Source organism: Schistocerca nitens, chromosome 2 (genome assembly GCF_023898315.1).
Source record: "Schistocerca nitens isolate TAMUIC-IGC-003100 chromosome 2, iqSchNite1.1, whole genome shotgun sequence".
Classification (NCBI taxonomy): Eukaryota; Metazoa; Arthropoda; class Insecta; order Orthoptera; family Acrididae; genus Schistocerca; species Schistocerca nitens.
In genome coordinates, this window is record NC_064615.1 from 727,325,613 (window position 1) to 727,342,637 (window position 17,025).

Sequence of the window (17,025 nt, forward strand, 5' to 3'; positions counted from 1 at the left end):
GAATGGGGGATTATTTTACCTCCGGAATACTTTACCCAAGAGCACGCCATCATCATTTAACCATACAGTAAAGCTGCATACCCTCGGGAAAAATTACGGTTCTAGTTTCCCCTTGCTTTCAGCCGTTCGGAGTGCCAGCACAGCAAGGTCGTTTTGGTTAGTGTTACAAGGCCAGATCAGTCAATCATCCACACTGTTGCCCCTGCAACTATTGGAAAGGCTGCTGCCCCTCTTCAGGTACCATACATTTGTCTGGCCTCTCAACAGATACCCCTCCATTGTGTTTGCACCTGCAGTACAGCTATCTGTATCACTGAAGCACGCTAGCCTCCCCACCAATGGCAAGGTCCATGGTTCATGGGGGAAAAGATTATTCTTACAGATTCAAAAATTGTCATTGAAGATTTCAATACAGACCATGCTATACCTATGTTGTAATCCCCTAGCAACAACTAGAACTTTAAATCTATCTACAATTCCACTATTTTCCTCTTCACTTTGAATACCCACCTATTGTTGAGTTTTTCGTGGTTTTCTGGGCTCCAGTCATGGTCCAAGTTTCATTTTTGTTGTTTGACGCATTTCGAATTTTTTGAGTTGCCACAGTCCATTGCATTAGTATGGGATAGGTTCATAACACAGTGTCACATACGCAGAGTTTAACCTAAGGTTGGCATATCTAACAGGCTCTTTAATTTAATAATGATATTCAGCAACAAATAATATTACAATCCCTAGAAATAATACAGTTTCAGGACATTATACGGATTATTCTTCTGAATATGCCAGTTTACAAATTGCCAACTAAAGATTTGTGTGCAACAGTAAATTTGATATTTTATTCATTTTAGATTTGCTAATATACAAATAGCAGAATTAAAAATATTTTTATCATAATTATATCACTTGTGAATCATATAAAACTAAGGGCTTGACATACTTACAAAGCATTTTTAATGAAGAAAACAAACTGTCTAGGGAATAAAATGGATGTTCAGTTAAAATTCTTTTTATTTGGTATTTTAGTTTGGTAGTAGGAAGGCCTGTGAGACTTTCTGGTAGGGCACTGGCTAGCTTCAGCCCAAGATTAAGTGATTCCCCCCCCCCCCCCCCCATAATAAAGCTGTTATGTGGCAATTTACGTGGTACCTGAATTTTTATGTTGTATCATGCTGGTGTAGGCCACAGTTGAATTTTGGATTTATTGTTTTCACAAGCAAGCACACCTAATTTTGGAAACAGGTTCTGACATGATTCTCTAGGTTTGGCACCACAAATAATTCTGATAACTTTTTTTTGTGGTGTTAATGATGTGCTTGGGTTTCTTCATGTTGTTGCACGCCATTTTTCTACGAAATAGTTTAAATTTGATGGAAATAATGAATGAGAAGCTGTTTTTAGTACACTCATATCCTTACAATATTTGATAATCATGTTTTCAGTAAATATGTTTTTAGACACCTTACAGGATAAGGAATCTACAGGATGTTCAAAAATTCCCATTATGAACTTCTAAGACTTGTAGAGGGCAGTGAGTATATAATATTTTGAATAACAACCAATGTCCAGAAACATTTCTGTTGTAAGATGGTTTCAATTCAGATGTTTAATTCATCCACTTCTGTTTGAGAAATTGCATTAGGTGTGACACAGTACAGTTATTAGGTAGCAATTCAAAAGGAAACACAATGAAACATCCAATTATGACTTAAGAACATGTACTTGTATTAACACTTAAATATTACATCTTTACATTATACCTAAACAAAAAAGGTCCCCAGAGGACTTCATCTAGAAGTTCACGGGTGGCATCCGTGGGGCCCCGAGCTGAGTCTGACATTGCTTCCACTTACTTGTGTCAGACCCCTCCTGTTTTCTTTCCTGTCGGCCTCCCTTGGCCAACTCTTGTTTTTCGACCCCAATGGTATTAGGTTTCGAGGCCTGAGGGTGTCTTTCAGTTTCCTATCTCTCTCACCCCAGTTCTTCAGGGTTTGATGCAGGACCCTAGCCCAAGGTTGTGGCTCAAGTCCCCAACAGCAGCTGCGGTGCAGGAGAGGATCTCTGGTACGGTGCATATGCTTGGCGGATGGGGCAATGGATCCGGAGTACCGTAGGCGACAGTAGGGTTCAAGCTGAACAAGTCGGCTACTCCTGCAACCCACTCAACTCCACACGTAGTGACCCGTCACTCCTGTGGAAACAGTTGTTTGGGTCGAGAGAAAGCTATGAACGCTGGGAAAATACAACCCAGGCGATGCAGTCCCTGTAGAGAGGACACTCCACCTGCGCCTGCAAAGGTGCGGATAACAACACGGGGAGTCGCAGTTACCGGTTTTAAGCCTTGCGCTGAGGGACATGAGTGCAGGTGCCAGGGGTGACTCTCGTCAGTGGGATAGCCCATTGTGGCTAACTAACTGGTTACTGTCCACCTCAAGCTGAGCAGCCCCCAGCCAGTAAGGTACCAGTCTGTCCCCCATGTTGCGCTTCTATGGGTGTATGGAGCAGCAAGCATCTCGCAGTGCTTGATACAAGGTGGGTTACTGAGGCACCTGGAAAAAACAACAATAAAGTAGCTCATATGAGCAAAACCAACTATTCAATAACACGATTTGCCACCTGGAATGTCAGAACTATGTTACCCGGATATGACACTCCTAAAGATGCTGCCCCTACAGTCAGAAAAACAACCATAATTGACAGAGAACTCCTGTGTCTTCGCTTAGATGTGGCTGCATTACAGGAAACTCGTCTCTCTGGGGAAGGCAGCCTACATGAAGATAATTACACCTTTTTCTGGAAAGGGAGAGAAATTGGAGAAAGACGTGAACACGGAGTTGGCTTTGCAGTGCGAAACAGTCTTCTCAGCTGCTGCAAACAACCAAAATCTATGTCTGAATGATTAACAACTTTGAGATTAAAGACAACATCAAGCCCCGTCACATTAATCTCTGCATATGCTCTTACTATGAAAGTGCCACCTGAAGTCAAAGACATGTTCTATGAAGACCTGAGGAAATGCCTGGAGAATGTTCGTGGATCAGATAAAATCATGTTACTGGGAGACTTTAATGCCAGGGTTGGGAATAAATGGAACAACTGGACTGATTACATTGGACCATACGGCATTGGAAATATGAACGAGAACGGTCAGCAACTGCTGGAACTTTGCACCTCTCTTTCTATCTGCATCACTAACACTTACTTCCAGAACAGAGATGTGCACAAAGTAACATGGAAACACCCACGTTCAGGCCATTGGCATCAGCTCGACTTCATCATAACCAGAAGAAGCGACCTACGTCATGTCCTTAATTCCCACACATATCACAGTGCTGACTGTGATACTGATCACTCTTTAGTTATGACCAAATCACGGTTCACACCAAAGAAGATTCACTCAGCTGAGAGCGTTTGTCGAAGAGTGAAGATCAACACCAAAGCCATTCAAGATGATGCGCTATACAAAAAGTTCAGTGAAGAAATTGAAATGAAACTGAATCCTGAGCAATTTGTAACTGCACAGAGCGCCAAAAATATGTGGCATCTAGCTAAAGAAAATATTATGCAGACAGCTATCGGAACATTTGGGAAGCAGGGTAGGACTCAAAGTGACTGGTTTACTGAATGTGAAAGTGAGTTGCGTCCATATATAGACAAGAAATGTAATGCTCATATACAGGTTATGAATAATCCTAAAGACCAATGAGCAATAGCTGAATACGAGGCCTGCAAAGCAGATCTGCAACGAGTTTCTCACCATTGCGCAAATAGATATTGGACCAACCTTTGTAAAACTATTCAGATCTGCTGAGACAAAGGAGATTATAGTGGCTTGTATCAAGGCATCAAAAAGGCCATTGGACCAACAAGCAGGAAGTTCACTGCAATAAAAGATCTAAATGGAGACCCAATCAACAATAAAAACCAGCAGCTAGATAGATGAGTGCAGCACTATGCTAAACTAAACTCAGAAGAGGTCAACATTTCCTCAGAAGCTTTGGGTACTTTACCAACTTACCCAGTTATGTCTGAGCTTGATGATCCTCCCACTGTTGATGAATTAAAACTCGCACTTAAAAGTCTAAAGCTAGGCAAGAGTACAGGCCGTGATAACTTACCAGCAGAAATCATCAAACTTGACTGCGGTTTTCCGATATTGTATCAAATCCTACTGCAGTGCTGGAAAGAAGGCACAGTACCTCAAGACATGCAAGATGCAAATATAGTAACAATCTATAAGGGAAAAGGCAACAGAGGTAATTGTAACAACTATAGAGGAATATCTCTCTTGAGCATTTCTGGAAAGGCATATGCAAGGATAATCCTGAAGAGACTGGAAACCATGGCTGCTTGGATCTACCCTGAGTCACAGTGTGGATTTCGAACTGGCAGACCCACAAGTGACATGATATTTACCTTGCACCAACTACAAGAGAAGTGCCGTGAACACAGAGTGCCATTATATGTGGCTTTTGTTGATCTCAAGAAAGCCTTTGACACCATCAGTAGGGAGGGACTCTATAGCATATTGGAAAAAATTGGATGTCCCCCAACTTTGCTGTCTTTAATAAGATCTTTTCACGACAATATGCATGGCTCTGTAATCTCCAATGGCAGTACATCTAAACCATTCAGTATGAACTGTGGCGTAAGACAAGGCTGTGTGTTGGCACCTACACTGTTTGGAATTTTCCTCTCGGGTCTGCTCCAAGTGGCTTTTGAGAATTGCAATGTTGGAGTACATCTGCGTACTAGGAAAGATGGAAGGCTTTTCAATGTCAGTCTTCTGAAGAGTAAGACAAAGCGCTACGAGACAGTTGCTCATGAACTCCTGTATGCTGATGATGCTGTAATTGTTGCAAACTCCGCAGAAGAGCTGCAAGAGCTAGTATCAAGATTTAGTCACGCACGCCACCTATTCTCAATGTGTGTAAACAGCAGTAAGACTGTAATTATGGTTCAGGGTGCTAGCACCATGCCAAATATCACACTAGATGGCACTACTCTGCAAGTTGTAGATAACTTCTGCTATCTTGGATCCACTATAGAATCAAACATGTCTGTTGACAAGGAAATTGATGCTCGCACTAGAAGAGCTGCGACAACTTTTGGCAAACTCTCTACACGTGTTTGGAAAAACAACAAACTCTCTTTGACCACCAAAATTCTTGTATATCAAACTTGCGTCCTCAGCATCCTTTTGTATGCATCGGAAACATGGACTACCTATGCCAAACAAGAACGTCGCCTTAATGCTTTCCACATATGGTGCCTGACATCCATCCTCAGAATAACGTGGAAGGACCGAGTGATCAACGAAGCAGTGCTATCTAAAACTAACTGCAACCATATTTCAGCTATCTTGGAGCAGAGATGACTCCGTTGGCTGGGACACATCCACTGTATGGGTCCTGACAGATTACCACGTGGGGTGATGCTTGGATAGATCTCTATAGCCAAAAGACCTGTAGGACGTCCTGTATTGAGGTTCAAGGACTCCTGTAAACGAGATATGGAGAGCTTTGGAATTGACACAAACAGATGGGAGGCACGGGCTAACATGAGACCAGAGTGACGTGATGATATATCATCTGGAATGTCGAAGCATGATGAAGGCTTTTTAGACAGTTTAAGGCATAAAAAGCTTCGCAATGCTACCACTGCTCCTGCCTCAGCAGCCAGATACACTTGTGACAATTGCGGCAAGAGATGTTGTGCTGCCATTGGCTTGACAAGTCATATGAAAAAATGCAACCCATAAACACACAGACACTACAACAATCATCTACTAAGATGTCGTGGCCAATATATAAACGAAAAAGAACCCAGCATACTGTACATACAGATCAGTAGTCATACAGTACAACAGCGGCTCGATGTGGCAACCACCAATGTTATTACAGACATTGTACATGTCATCCTGTCTACCCTATTGCATACCATGACAGGCAACTCTGAGACTATTGTCTTTCCTTCAGCAGATACGGACACATTGCACATCTGAACTGAAACTGTCATAGAATGGAAATGTTACATTTCTAGACATGGGTTTCTATTCAAAATATTATGTACCCACTCCTCCCTACAAGCCCTAGAAGTCTGTAATGTGAATTTCCCAACTTCCTGCATATGCATGTACCATCTGAGGTTATCCTGGATTGTGATTCCCAAGAATTTGTCCATTTTCCTTTCTTACAATGTCATTTTCTATGGGTAATGTCATACTAAATACAATTTGTTTCCTGATCTTAAATTCCATTATTGCAGTCTTTGAAACACTTACATTTAGATGGCTTGCATTGAAATACTTGACTATTTCATTGGTTACTCTGTTGCACAGAACCTTCACGCTGCTCTAGACATTGTGTTTGCACACAGTTGGTGTATTGCCTGCGTAAAGTATTTTTGTTTTGTTTTTTAATCTTGTGCTGGAGAGGACCAGGTGAAATGAATGTGACAGAAGGTGTTGAGATTGTGGAGGAATATGGACAGGGTATCCTGGCACTGGATCCGTATTATGGAATATCGTTAATAACTCTGAATCAGGCAAGGTGTTTGGGGTTTTGAGAGGCTGTAATCAAGTGGTAATGGGCTGGGGATGGCTGAGAGTTGGTGAAGGAAGTGGTTTGTATCTTTGATATGAGAGGCTAGTCTATAAGCAGTTCAATGGTTGACAAGAGTGGAAATTCTTTCAGTGGTTGCACAGTAATAAGCAACAATGGGGTATCCTGGATTATTGAATTTATGGATTTTGGGAGGCATGTAGAAAGAGGATGTGGATATTTGTTTGCACTTAATCTATCATCAAACATGGGAAAATAAGTGACTTAAAGTAAGGATGAGAATAATTTGTAGAGAAGAGGTGAATCAATTTGGAGGTGAAATATAGTAATTTGCTACTTGCATAATTTTTAACTGTGATCCAATAGATGAATCAGTATGAGGACAGTATGTATGGTAGTCAAAGTACTCATGATCAGTGCTCCAGACTACCAAAAGCCACATGCAACCATGCAGGTTAGGGCCAGTAAGGCATGTACATAGCAAAGGCAAGTCAGAACAACATGCAACCATGCAGGTTAGGGCCAGTAAGGCATGTACATAGCAAAGGCAAGTCAGAACAACATGCAACCATGCAGGTTAGGGCCAGTAAGGCATGTACATAGCAAAGGCAAGTCAGAACAACTCCTCTCACACCTTTCCTCTGTTTTTAAAATGTATTTCATTGTCTATCTGATCTTATTAATGACTAACACAGTGGCTTGTGATCCTTTCCTTAGTGAGACCTCTCGCAAGGTATGAGCACCCTCTGGCAATGGTGTTCCTTTCACCAGTGCATTGCTGCATTCTGAAGGTTATGCCAACAGAGGTCACTGGTTACTTACTCCCATCTTTAAGTTTGGTTCATTTGGCCTCTTCTTATCACATACTTCACCATTTTATATAATTTTGTTAGTTTCTTAAACTTTGTACTTGGGTGTACTGTATTTGTACTGTTATTTAACAATATTGTGAAAAGGAAAGTTGGTACTCACAGCATAATGGAGATGCTGAGTCACAGATAGGCACAACAAAAAGACTGTCACAAATAATAGCTATTGGCCAGTCTGGCCTTCATCAGAATTAGACAGCAAACATACACATACACACTCATGCAAATGCAACTCACACACACATGATTGCAGTCTCAGGCAACTGAGGCCACACTGCGAGCAACACCCGTGCATGATGGGAGTGGCGCATGGGTGGGGGTAAGAAAGAAAGAGGCTGAGGGGGGGGGGGAGGGATAGTGGGGTAGATGTGGTAGACAGTGATGATGTGCTGTTGGAGAACGTGGAGGGATGAGGTGGAAAGAGGAGAGGGGAGGGGGGGGGGTAGCAAAAAAGGAGAGAAGTGAAAAGACTGTGTGCAATGTAGGAATGAGGGCTGTGTAGTGCTGAAATGGGAACAGAGAAGGGGCTGGATGGGAGAGGACAATGGGTAATGAAGGGTGACACCAGGAGATTTTTGGAGATGTAATTTACATATTGCAGGGAAAGTTCCCTACTGCACAATTCAGAAAAGCTGGTGTTGGTGGGAAGGATCCATATGGCACAAGCTGTGAAGTGGTCATTATTGAAATAAAGGATGTCATGTTTGGCAGTGTGCTCAGCAACAGGGTGGTTCACTTGTTTCTTTGCTACAGTTTGTTGGTGGCCATTCATGCAGACAGACAGCATGTTGGTTGTCATGCCCACATAGAAAGCAGCTCAGTGGTTGCAGCTTAGCTTGTATATCACATGACTGGTTTCACAGGTAGCCCTTTCTTTGATGGGATAGGTGATGCTTGTGTCCGGACTGAAGCAGATAGTGGTGGGAAGATGTATATGACAGGGCTCACATCTAGGTCTATTACCAGGATATGAGCCATGAGGTAAAGTTAAACCATTTTGAGTGTGTGTTCTCCTGCCACCACTTGGTGAGTAGACTTTTTATATATCCATTTACATCATTTTGTCAATAACTGATTATTTTCATTGTTATTCAGTATTACGTGCCAGAGCTGTTGTTGCAGTCTCTGAAGATGGTGTTTCAGACCAATGGCAGCTTCTGGAGTCAGTGGCTCCTTCTTTTGGCAGAAGAGTTGAATGGGGAGGATGAGGGGTGAGGGAAAAAGACCTAGAGGTTTAAGGGAAAGGGGTAAAGTTCAGAAAAGTCACCAAGAACCCAGGTCAGGGGAGACATACTGGATGGGTTGAGAAGGAAAGACTGATTGTTGCAGACTCCACTGGGTGAGAATTGAAAACTTCTTAGAGCCCTCACAGAGGCATACCAACAACCTTTCTTTCGACGAACAATACGAAACTGGAGAAGGGAGAACCAATAGAGGTACCCAGGGTACCCTCCGCCACACACCATCAGGTGGATGTAGATGTAGATGTAGATGTACAGTCATTCCCAATCTGCAGGGACCAATGAATTCCAATGTCGATTCCCAGCACAATATAAACACAAGTTACTATACATGACCATCATCTGTTTCCAATTTCCACAAGGATGCCCTCCCCCCTTGCTGCTAAACTGAATGACAGCAGTAGTTTACTGTTTGTCAGTAGATGAAGAGTGATGGCTTCCTAATTATACATTCAATGTAAATGTAATAGAGGGAAACATTCCATGTGGGAAAAATATATCTAAAAACAAAGATGATGTGACTTACCGAACGAAAGCGCTGGCAGGTCGATAGACACACAAACAAACACAAACACACACACAAAATTCAAGCTTTCGCAACAAACTGTTGCCTCATCAGGAAAGAGGGGAAGGAGAGGGAAAGACAAAAGGATGTGGGTTTTAAGGGAGAGGGTAAGGAGTCATTCCAATCCCGGGAGCGGAAAGACTTACCTTAGGGGGAAGCAAGGACAGGTATACACTCGCACACACACACATATCCATCCACACATATACAGACACAAGCAGACATATTTGTGTCTGTATATGTGTGGATGGATATGTGTGTGTGTGTGCGCGAGTGTATACCTGTCCTTGTTTCCCCCTAAGGTAAGTCTTTCCGCTCCCGGGATTGGAATGACTCCTTACCCTCTCCCTTAAAACCCACATCCTTTCGTCTTTCCCTCTCCTTCCCCTCTTTCCTGATGAGGCAACAGTTTGTTGCAAAACCTTGAATTTTGTGTGTGTGTTTGTGTTTGTTTGTGTGTCTATCGACCTGCCAGCGCTTTCGTTCGGTAAGTCACATCATCTTTGTTTTTAGATATATTCAATGTAAATGGATAGATAAAAGATCTATGCACCAAGCAGTGGCAGGAGAACAGTCCTTTTGCTTCATCCCTCTTCCTTCCCCTTCAACTGTGCTATTGGCTCCAAAAGCTTGTAAAATTCAAATGTTTTTGTTGTGTGTTCTTGGACTGCGATTTGTGAATAGACTTTTTATCTCTCCATTTACACTTTATTTTCAGTAACTGATTATTTTAATTGTTATTCAGTATTATGTGGTGGTGCCATTGTTAGAGATTCTGAATATGGTGTTTCTGGCCAATGGCAGCTGCCAGATGATCTCCATCTTGAAAACAATAAATTTTGAATTAATGAGAAGGCAAACAAGGCCTTAAAAATGTGATGAAACACATCTGTTTAAAATGGGCAAAACCTTATATTATCCACATATGATCAAGCCAAAGTGACATCATCATTGACAGATAAAAACAAACAGGCCATAGTACCAGAAGAACCATTATATGAACAGTGCTTCTGTTCTGGGCAACTTTTCTGAGCTGTACCCCTTTCCATAAACCTCTCCAGTTCTTTTCCTTCACCCCTCTTCCTCCCCCTCCAACTCTTCAGCCTGAAGAAGGAGCTACTGGCTCTGATAGCTTGTAAAATTTAAACCTTTTTGTGTGTGTGTTCTCCTGCCATTGGTTGGTGAGTAGATTTTTTTATCTATCCATTTAAATTGAATGTATAATTAGGAAACCATCACCCTTCATCTACCGACAAGCAGCAAACTATTGTTGTTATTCAGTTTAGCAGCAAGGGGAGGGGGCATCCTTGTGGGGATTTGGGACAGATGATGGTCATGTATAGTAACTCATGCTTACAATGTGTTGAAAATCTACATTGGAATTCATTGGTCCCTTTCTGCAGCTTGAGAATGACTATACAAAGAAATACCAGAGAAAACTCTGAGGATGCTATTTCAGCTTGGCTCTGTAAAGGTTCAAGTCAGTCTTGATTGCCAAGCAGTGTCAAAACTTCTGCCACATCAATAAATTAGCATAATTTCCCATGTACATCTTGACCCAAAACAACCCTGGAAATATGGCAACACAGTATCTCCCATTACACTTGGTAATCTTAAATTTTCAGTTTAGCAGTATCACAGGTAATCAGTGAAAGAAATTGGTGAGATATTTAGTGAGTAAAAAGCCTGCTCCTTCAGGATGCCTGTACCTACACTACACTAGATAAGATTTACAATAATTATAAACACGTTTGTCTTGCTTGCATTAAATTCAAAAATTCCTACACAATTTTCATAAATAAACTTTTAACAGATCTAGGAATATGGTTGAAGTGTAAAGAAAAACAGCATGTGACAATAGTTTCAGGTGTGTCTGACACATGACAGCAAATTTGGTGCAGTTAAACTTCGGTAGTGCAGCACTCCGTAATAAGATAGAATATTATTCAGTGTAATGACACATCCTAAGTGTAGTATAATATGCAGCATTAAACTATGTGCAGTACAACCATACTGAAGTGATATACTGCAATCTGTTGGATAATTACATTTATAATATACCTTAGTGTAATAGAGAGTTATGTAATTATTCTGTAACAATTATGCTGTGTCATTTTACTGAATACATGTACAAATATTCAAAAGAGAATAAAAGAATTCTCTTCAATTTTTTTAAAAATTTAAACAAAGAATAGTATTTTCAATAAGGAAGTCATCAGAAGGAGATACACCATCAGCAATAACACATCACAGTATGGGGAAATGTGCCCCAAGTGTGTACACAGAAAGAAGACACAAAAAAGACAATTGTGAATCAAAAGATGTTTAAGGAGTTCACACCACTTTCTTGGTGTAAGAGATGTCTATTTCGTTACTTCTGTATCAGTAATTTGTTTCTATGTTTACAATCAGAGGGCCTAGAGGGCATTATGCTGTGACAGAAGCTCCATGCAGTTGCTAGAGATTTTTGACAGCCTTGTATTGGGTAATAATGTGTTTCCATCTATATATTCATGAAACACACTGTCAGATTCAGAAAGCACATCATAGAATAAAATGAATATTTGAAAGAAGTCTTGGAAGAAAGAATGTACACAGATGCTGAATTAGTAATCCTGCAGTACTTTGGTTGAGATCCTTGTGTGAAGGAAGTGTTATAATAGTTTGGATGGTGTCAATTACATTCTGCTTTTCCATTAGAAACTGCCTAGATGTTGGATTTGTTGTCAATATAGGATAACCATTACTTATCCTACTGCCAGCAGTAACAGTGCAACTGGGCAGATATGGTTATTATACATGAAAAATCTCTAATGATTATCAAATGTCACCCTCGCATTCTCCTATCCCTATGTTACAGACAATGAGTGTGATGCATAGGACTGCAGATGAAACAGCAGGCAGCATAATATCAATACAGGTCTGTCTTAAAAATGCACCATTAATAAGTCTTCATAAAATGATGACAGAGTGCAAAGGTATTACTTATTAACATTTGGAAGATATAGGTTTTGTTAGAATAGTCATGACTGCATAATGCAGAGTTATGGACAGAGGGCTTAAGCTTCCCATATTTTGATGCATGAATAAATAACCTTTCATATGTGTTGACAATAAGAAAAAATACATAGTTTTAGTGTGAAGATAAGTGAAATGTACCTATTTCCTCTTCAACAATCTCTAGTTCCCAGTTTAGGCTTCTTTCTATGGCCATCTTCCACCTGGAGTATTTTATATCACGCTCTGAAATATGTGAGACATGATCTACTTTACTCATACCCATGATCATAATCACAAATCCTGTGTATTGCTGTATAATATTTGATAATTCCTGTATATGAGTGAAACATACTAAACAAATAAAATAAACTCTGTTACATTGCTAGTTAGTTATCTTTTCCTTGTGTAAGTAATACCAATTAGATCTTCCTGAACCAATACAAATCTAGAGATTAATCAGTGTGAAAAATTTATTTGATGACATAGCTGTAGTCAATAAAAGCTAACAAAAACTACATTGCGTGCTTAATGAAACAGGATATGGGCTAAGTGCTGTGTTTGATAACAACAATATTATGAAAAGGGTAGATTGCTGATCATTGTAAAGATATATTGAGTTGCAGACAGGCGCAATGGAAAGACTGTTACAGATCGAGTTTCCAGTCAAAGCTGTCCTCTGAAAAGAAAAGAAAATACACACTCATTCACACAAGCAAGCATACATCACCCACTTATGACTGCTGTATTTGGCTGCTCTGGCCAGAATGCAATGGTGTCACATAGACAAGCAGCAATCTGGAGTGGGTGGTGAAGCTCACATAATGCCAGGCACAGAAAGGTGGTTGAAAACTGAAACCAGTAGGATTTTTGTGGAAAATTTAAGTGGAATCGAAAGGATAGGCAATTAGGGAATGGAGGTGGTGTATTTGTCGCAGTAGACAAAAAACTCAAATCCATTGAGATAGAAATGGAAGCTGCATGTGGGATTGTTTGAGTAAGTGTCAGTGTCAAGAGTGGGCACAAAATGAGAATTGGATCCTTCTATCGCCCACCAGAATCATCTCCTGATGCAACTGAATACTTCAGAGAAAAGCTCAGTTCACTTGTACGTAAGTTCCGCAATCATACTGTTATCATACAACAATTAAATTGGAAAATTACAGGTTTATTAGTGGTGGGCATGATAAGACATCCTGTGAAACTTTACTGAATGCCTTCTCTGAAAAATACCTAGAACAGATAGTTAGGAATGCCACTCAGGGTGGAAATACATTGGATCTAATGGCAAGAAATAGACCTGACCTCTTTGAGGACATCCACATCAAAACTTGAATCAGCGACCATAATGCAGTTGTGGCAACAATGATTACCAAATTACAAAGGGCAACAAAAACAAGCAGAAAGATGTATATGTTTAGTAAACTAGATAAAAAATCAGTTATGTCTTGCCTCAATGAGGAAATTGAAACTTTCATCACATGGCAGGAGCAAGTAGAGGAACTCTGTCTCAAATTTTAACGAATAGTAGACCATGCACTGGGTAGATATGTACCCAGTAGAACAGTTCATAATGGGAGGGAACCTCCATGGTATACAGTCACTGTAAAGAAACTTCTAAAGAAACAGTGATTACTGCATAACAAGTGTAAAACAAAGTGTAGGGCTATAGATAGATATATGCTGAATGAAATGCATTTCACTGTTAAGATAGCAATGTGTGATGCCTTCAGTGATTACTGAAGCAGAATATTATCAAATGACATTTCACAAAATCCAAAGAAATACTGGTCATATGTAAAGGCTGTTAGTGGCACCAAAGTTAATGTCCAGTCCCTATAAAAGGAGACAGGAACTGAAATTGAGGATAGCAAAGCAAAAGCTGAAATGCTGAACTCCATTTTCAAATGTTCCTTTACAAAGGAAAACCATGGAGAATTGCCCCAATTTAATCCTCGTGCCCCTGAAAAGATGAATGAAATAATTATTAGTGAAACAGCTGAAATTGTTAAAACTGAACAAAACTCCAGGCTCTGATGGAATCGCTGTCAGATTCTATACTGAATCTGCAGCTGATTTAGCCCCTCTTCTCACTATAAGCTAGAGTAGATCCCCTGAATAAAAAATGGTGCCCAGTTCTCGGAAAAAGGCACAACTCATACCTGTCGGCAAGAAGGGTAGCAGAAGTGATCCATGAACTACTGTCCAGTGTCCTGGACACATATTTGTTGTAGAATCTTATAACATATTCTGAGCACAAGCAAAGTGAGTTATCTTGAACACAATGACCTCCTCAATGTCAACCAGTATGGTTTTCGAAAACATCAATCATGTGAAACCCAACTCCCACTTTTCTCACATGATGTACTGAAAGCTTTGGATCAAGGCAATCAAGCAGATGCAGTGTTACTTGATTTGCAAAGAGCATTTGACTCAGTATCACACCTATGCTTTTTGTCAGAAGTATGATCATATAGGGTATCAAGTGAAATTTGTGACTTGATTGAGGACTTTTGGTAGGAAGGATGCAGAATGTTATCTTGGATGGAGAGTAATTGTCAATTGTAGAAGTCACTTCAGGTGTGTCCCAAGGAAGTGTGTTTGGGCCCTTACTATTCATGAGCTTGCACACAATATTAATAGTAACATCAGGATTTTTGCAGATGATGTTCTTATCTATAATGAAGTACTATATGAGAGAAGCTGAATAACTGTTCCATCAGACCTTGATAAGATTTCAACATGGTGCAGATTGGCAACTTGCTCTAAATGTTCAGAAATGAAAAACTGTGCACTTAACAAAATGAAAAAAACATAATATCTTATGACTATAATGTCAATGAGTCACTTTTTGGATTGGCCAATTCATACAAATACCTGAGAGTAACACTTTGGAGGGATATGAAATGAAATGATCACATAGGTTCAGTCATGGGTAAAGCAAGTGGTAGACTTTGGTTTATTGGCAGAATACTGGGGATAAGCAATCAATCTACTAAAGAGATTCCTTACAAATCACTCGTGTGATCCATCCTACAATATTGCTCAAGTGTGTGGCACCCACACCAGATAGGACCAACAGGGGATATTGAATGTATACATAGAAGAGCGGCACAAATTGTTACAGGTTTGTTTAATCCATGGGAGAGTGTCACAGGGATACTGAAGGAGCTGAAATGGCAGACTCTTGAAGACAGGCTAAACTATCCTGAGAAAATGTATTAACAAAGTTTCGAAAACCAGCTTTAAGTGATTACTCTAGGATCTAGGGATATGCTACAGGGATCATGAGGATAAGATTAGAATAATTACTGCATGCACAGAGGCATTCAAGCATTCTTCCCACACTTCATATGTGAATGGAACAGGAAGAAACCCTAATAACAGGTACAATGGGAAGTACTCTTTGTCATGCACCTCACAGTGGTTTGCAGAGTATAGATGTAGATGTCGATGTAGATGTAGATGTAGATGAAGGAGGAGGGATAGCAGGGTAAGGGTCGGGGTGAGAAATCAGCGCTGTCTAGTGGAGTTGGCAGGGATTAGATGGTAGCTGGACAAGGCTACCAGGCACAGTGTTGTGATGCAGTGGAGGGGGGAGGGAGGGGGGTAAAATGAGGAGCAGTAAAGGAGAGGAACAGAGAAGGGGAGAATAATGGTGGGTGTGCTGGCAAAGAGTGTAGCACAATGTCGGTGGGGGGATGTGAACTGGGAGAAGGTGATAGACAAGACAGACAGGGCAGAAACAGTTGGGTGGAGGGCGTTTGGACCGTAGGTTACTGTAGGCTGGGGTTAGGGTGACTGAGGGAGTGTAGAATGTGTTGTAAGGATAATTCTCATCTGCACAGTCCAGAAAATGCTTGTGGTGGAGGGGAGGATCCAGTTGGCCTGGGTTATGAAGCAACCAATAAAATCAAGCACGTTATGTTCAGCTGCATGTTGTGTTCAGGGTGGTTTACTTTGCTCTTGGCCACAGTTTGGCAGTGGGCATTAATCCTGGTGGATGGCTGGTCAGTAGTCATACAAATATAAAAAGCTGTTCAATGATTGCACCAGAGCTTGTACATGACAAGGCTGCTTTCAAAGGTGACTAGGCCTCTGATGGGGTAGGATAAGCCCTTGAAAGGACTAGAATAGGAAGTGCTGGGTGGAGGACTGGGCAGGTCCTGTGTTGGGTTGGGTTTGGGATTGGGAGTTGCATGGAGATGGGCTAGGGTGCTGTGGGGGTTGGATGGGCAATCAAACACCACTTTAGGAGGTGTGGAAAACACCTTGGGTAGCATGTCCCTCATTTCAGGACATGATGGTAAATGATCAAAGCCCTCACAAAGGATGCAGTTCAGTTGTTTAAATCCAGTTTGGTATTGAGTGACAAAGAGGGTGCTCCTTTGTAGTTGGTTCTTCATGGTGCTGGGAGGACTGTTAAAATGCAGATATTGCTGGTGGTTGGTGGTTTAGTATGGATAGGGTGTCTTGGCCTTCAGTCCAGATCATGAAGATAATATCAATGAACCTGAACCAGACAGGGTTTGGGGTTTTGGGAGGCTAGGAAGGTTTCCTCTAGATGGCCCATAGACAGGTTGGCATAGGAGGGTGCCATATGGGTGCCCATGTGGGTGCCCATGTGTTTGTTTGTATACATTCTCTCAGATATCGAAATAGACGACAGAGGGATAGAGAAACAATTAAAATCGCTCAAAAGAGGAAAGGCCGCTGGACCTGATGGGATACCAGTTCGATTTTACACAGAGTACGCGAAGGAAGTTGCCCCCCTTCTTGCAGCGGTGTAC

The 17,025-nt window shown here is 41.0% G+C and overlaps 1 protein-coding gene across 1 annotated transcript in view; it reads right to left on the minus strand.

Moving 5' to 3' along the window:
• LOC126235288 (glycerol kinase-like) overlaps positions 1–17,025 on the minus strand; it is a 277,633-nt gene that overhangs the window by 22,600 nt on the left and 238,008 nt on the right. The window contains exons 10-11 of the mRNA XM_049944014.1: positions 12,414–12,481; positions 11,614–11,634 (exon numbers count right to left, since the gene is read on the minus strand). Coding sequence (XP_049799971.1) covers positions 11,614–11,634; positions 12,414–12,481 — 89 coding nt within the window. The remainder of the gene's footprint in view (positions 1–11,613; positions 11,635–12,413; positions 12,482–17,025) is intronic.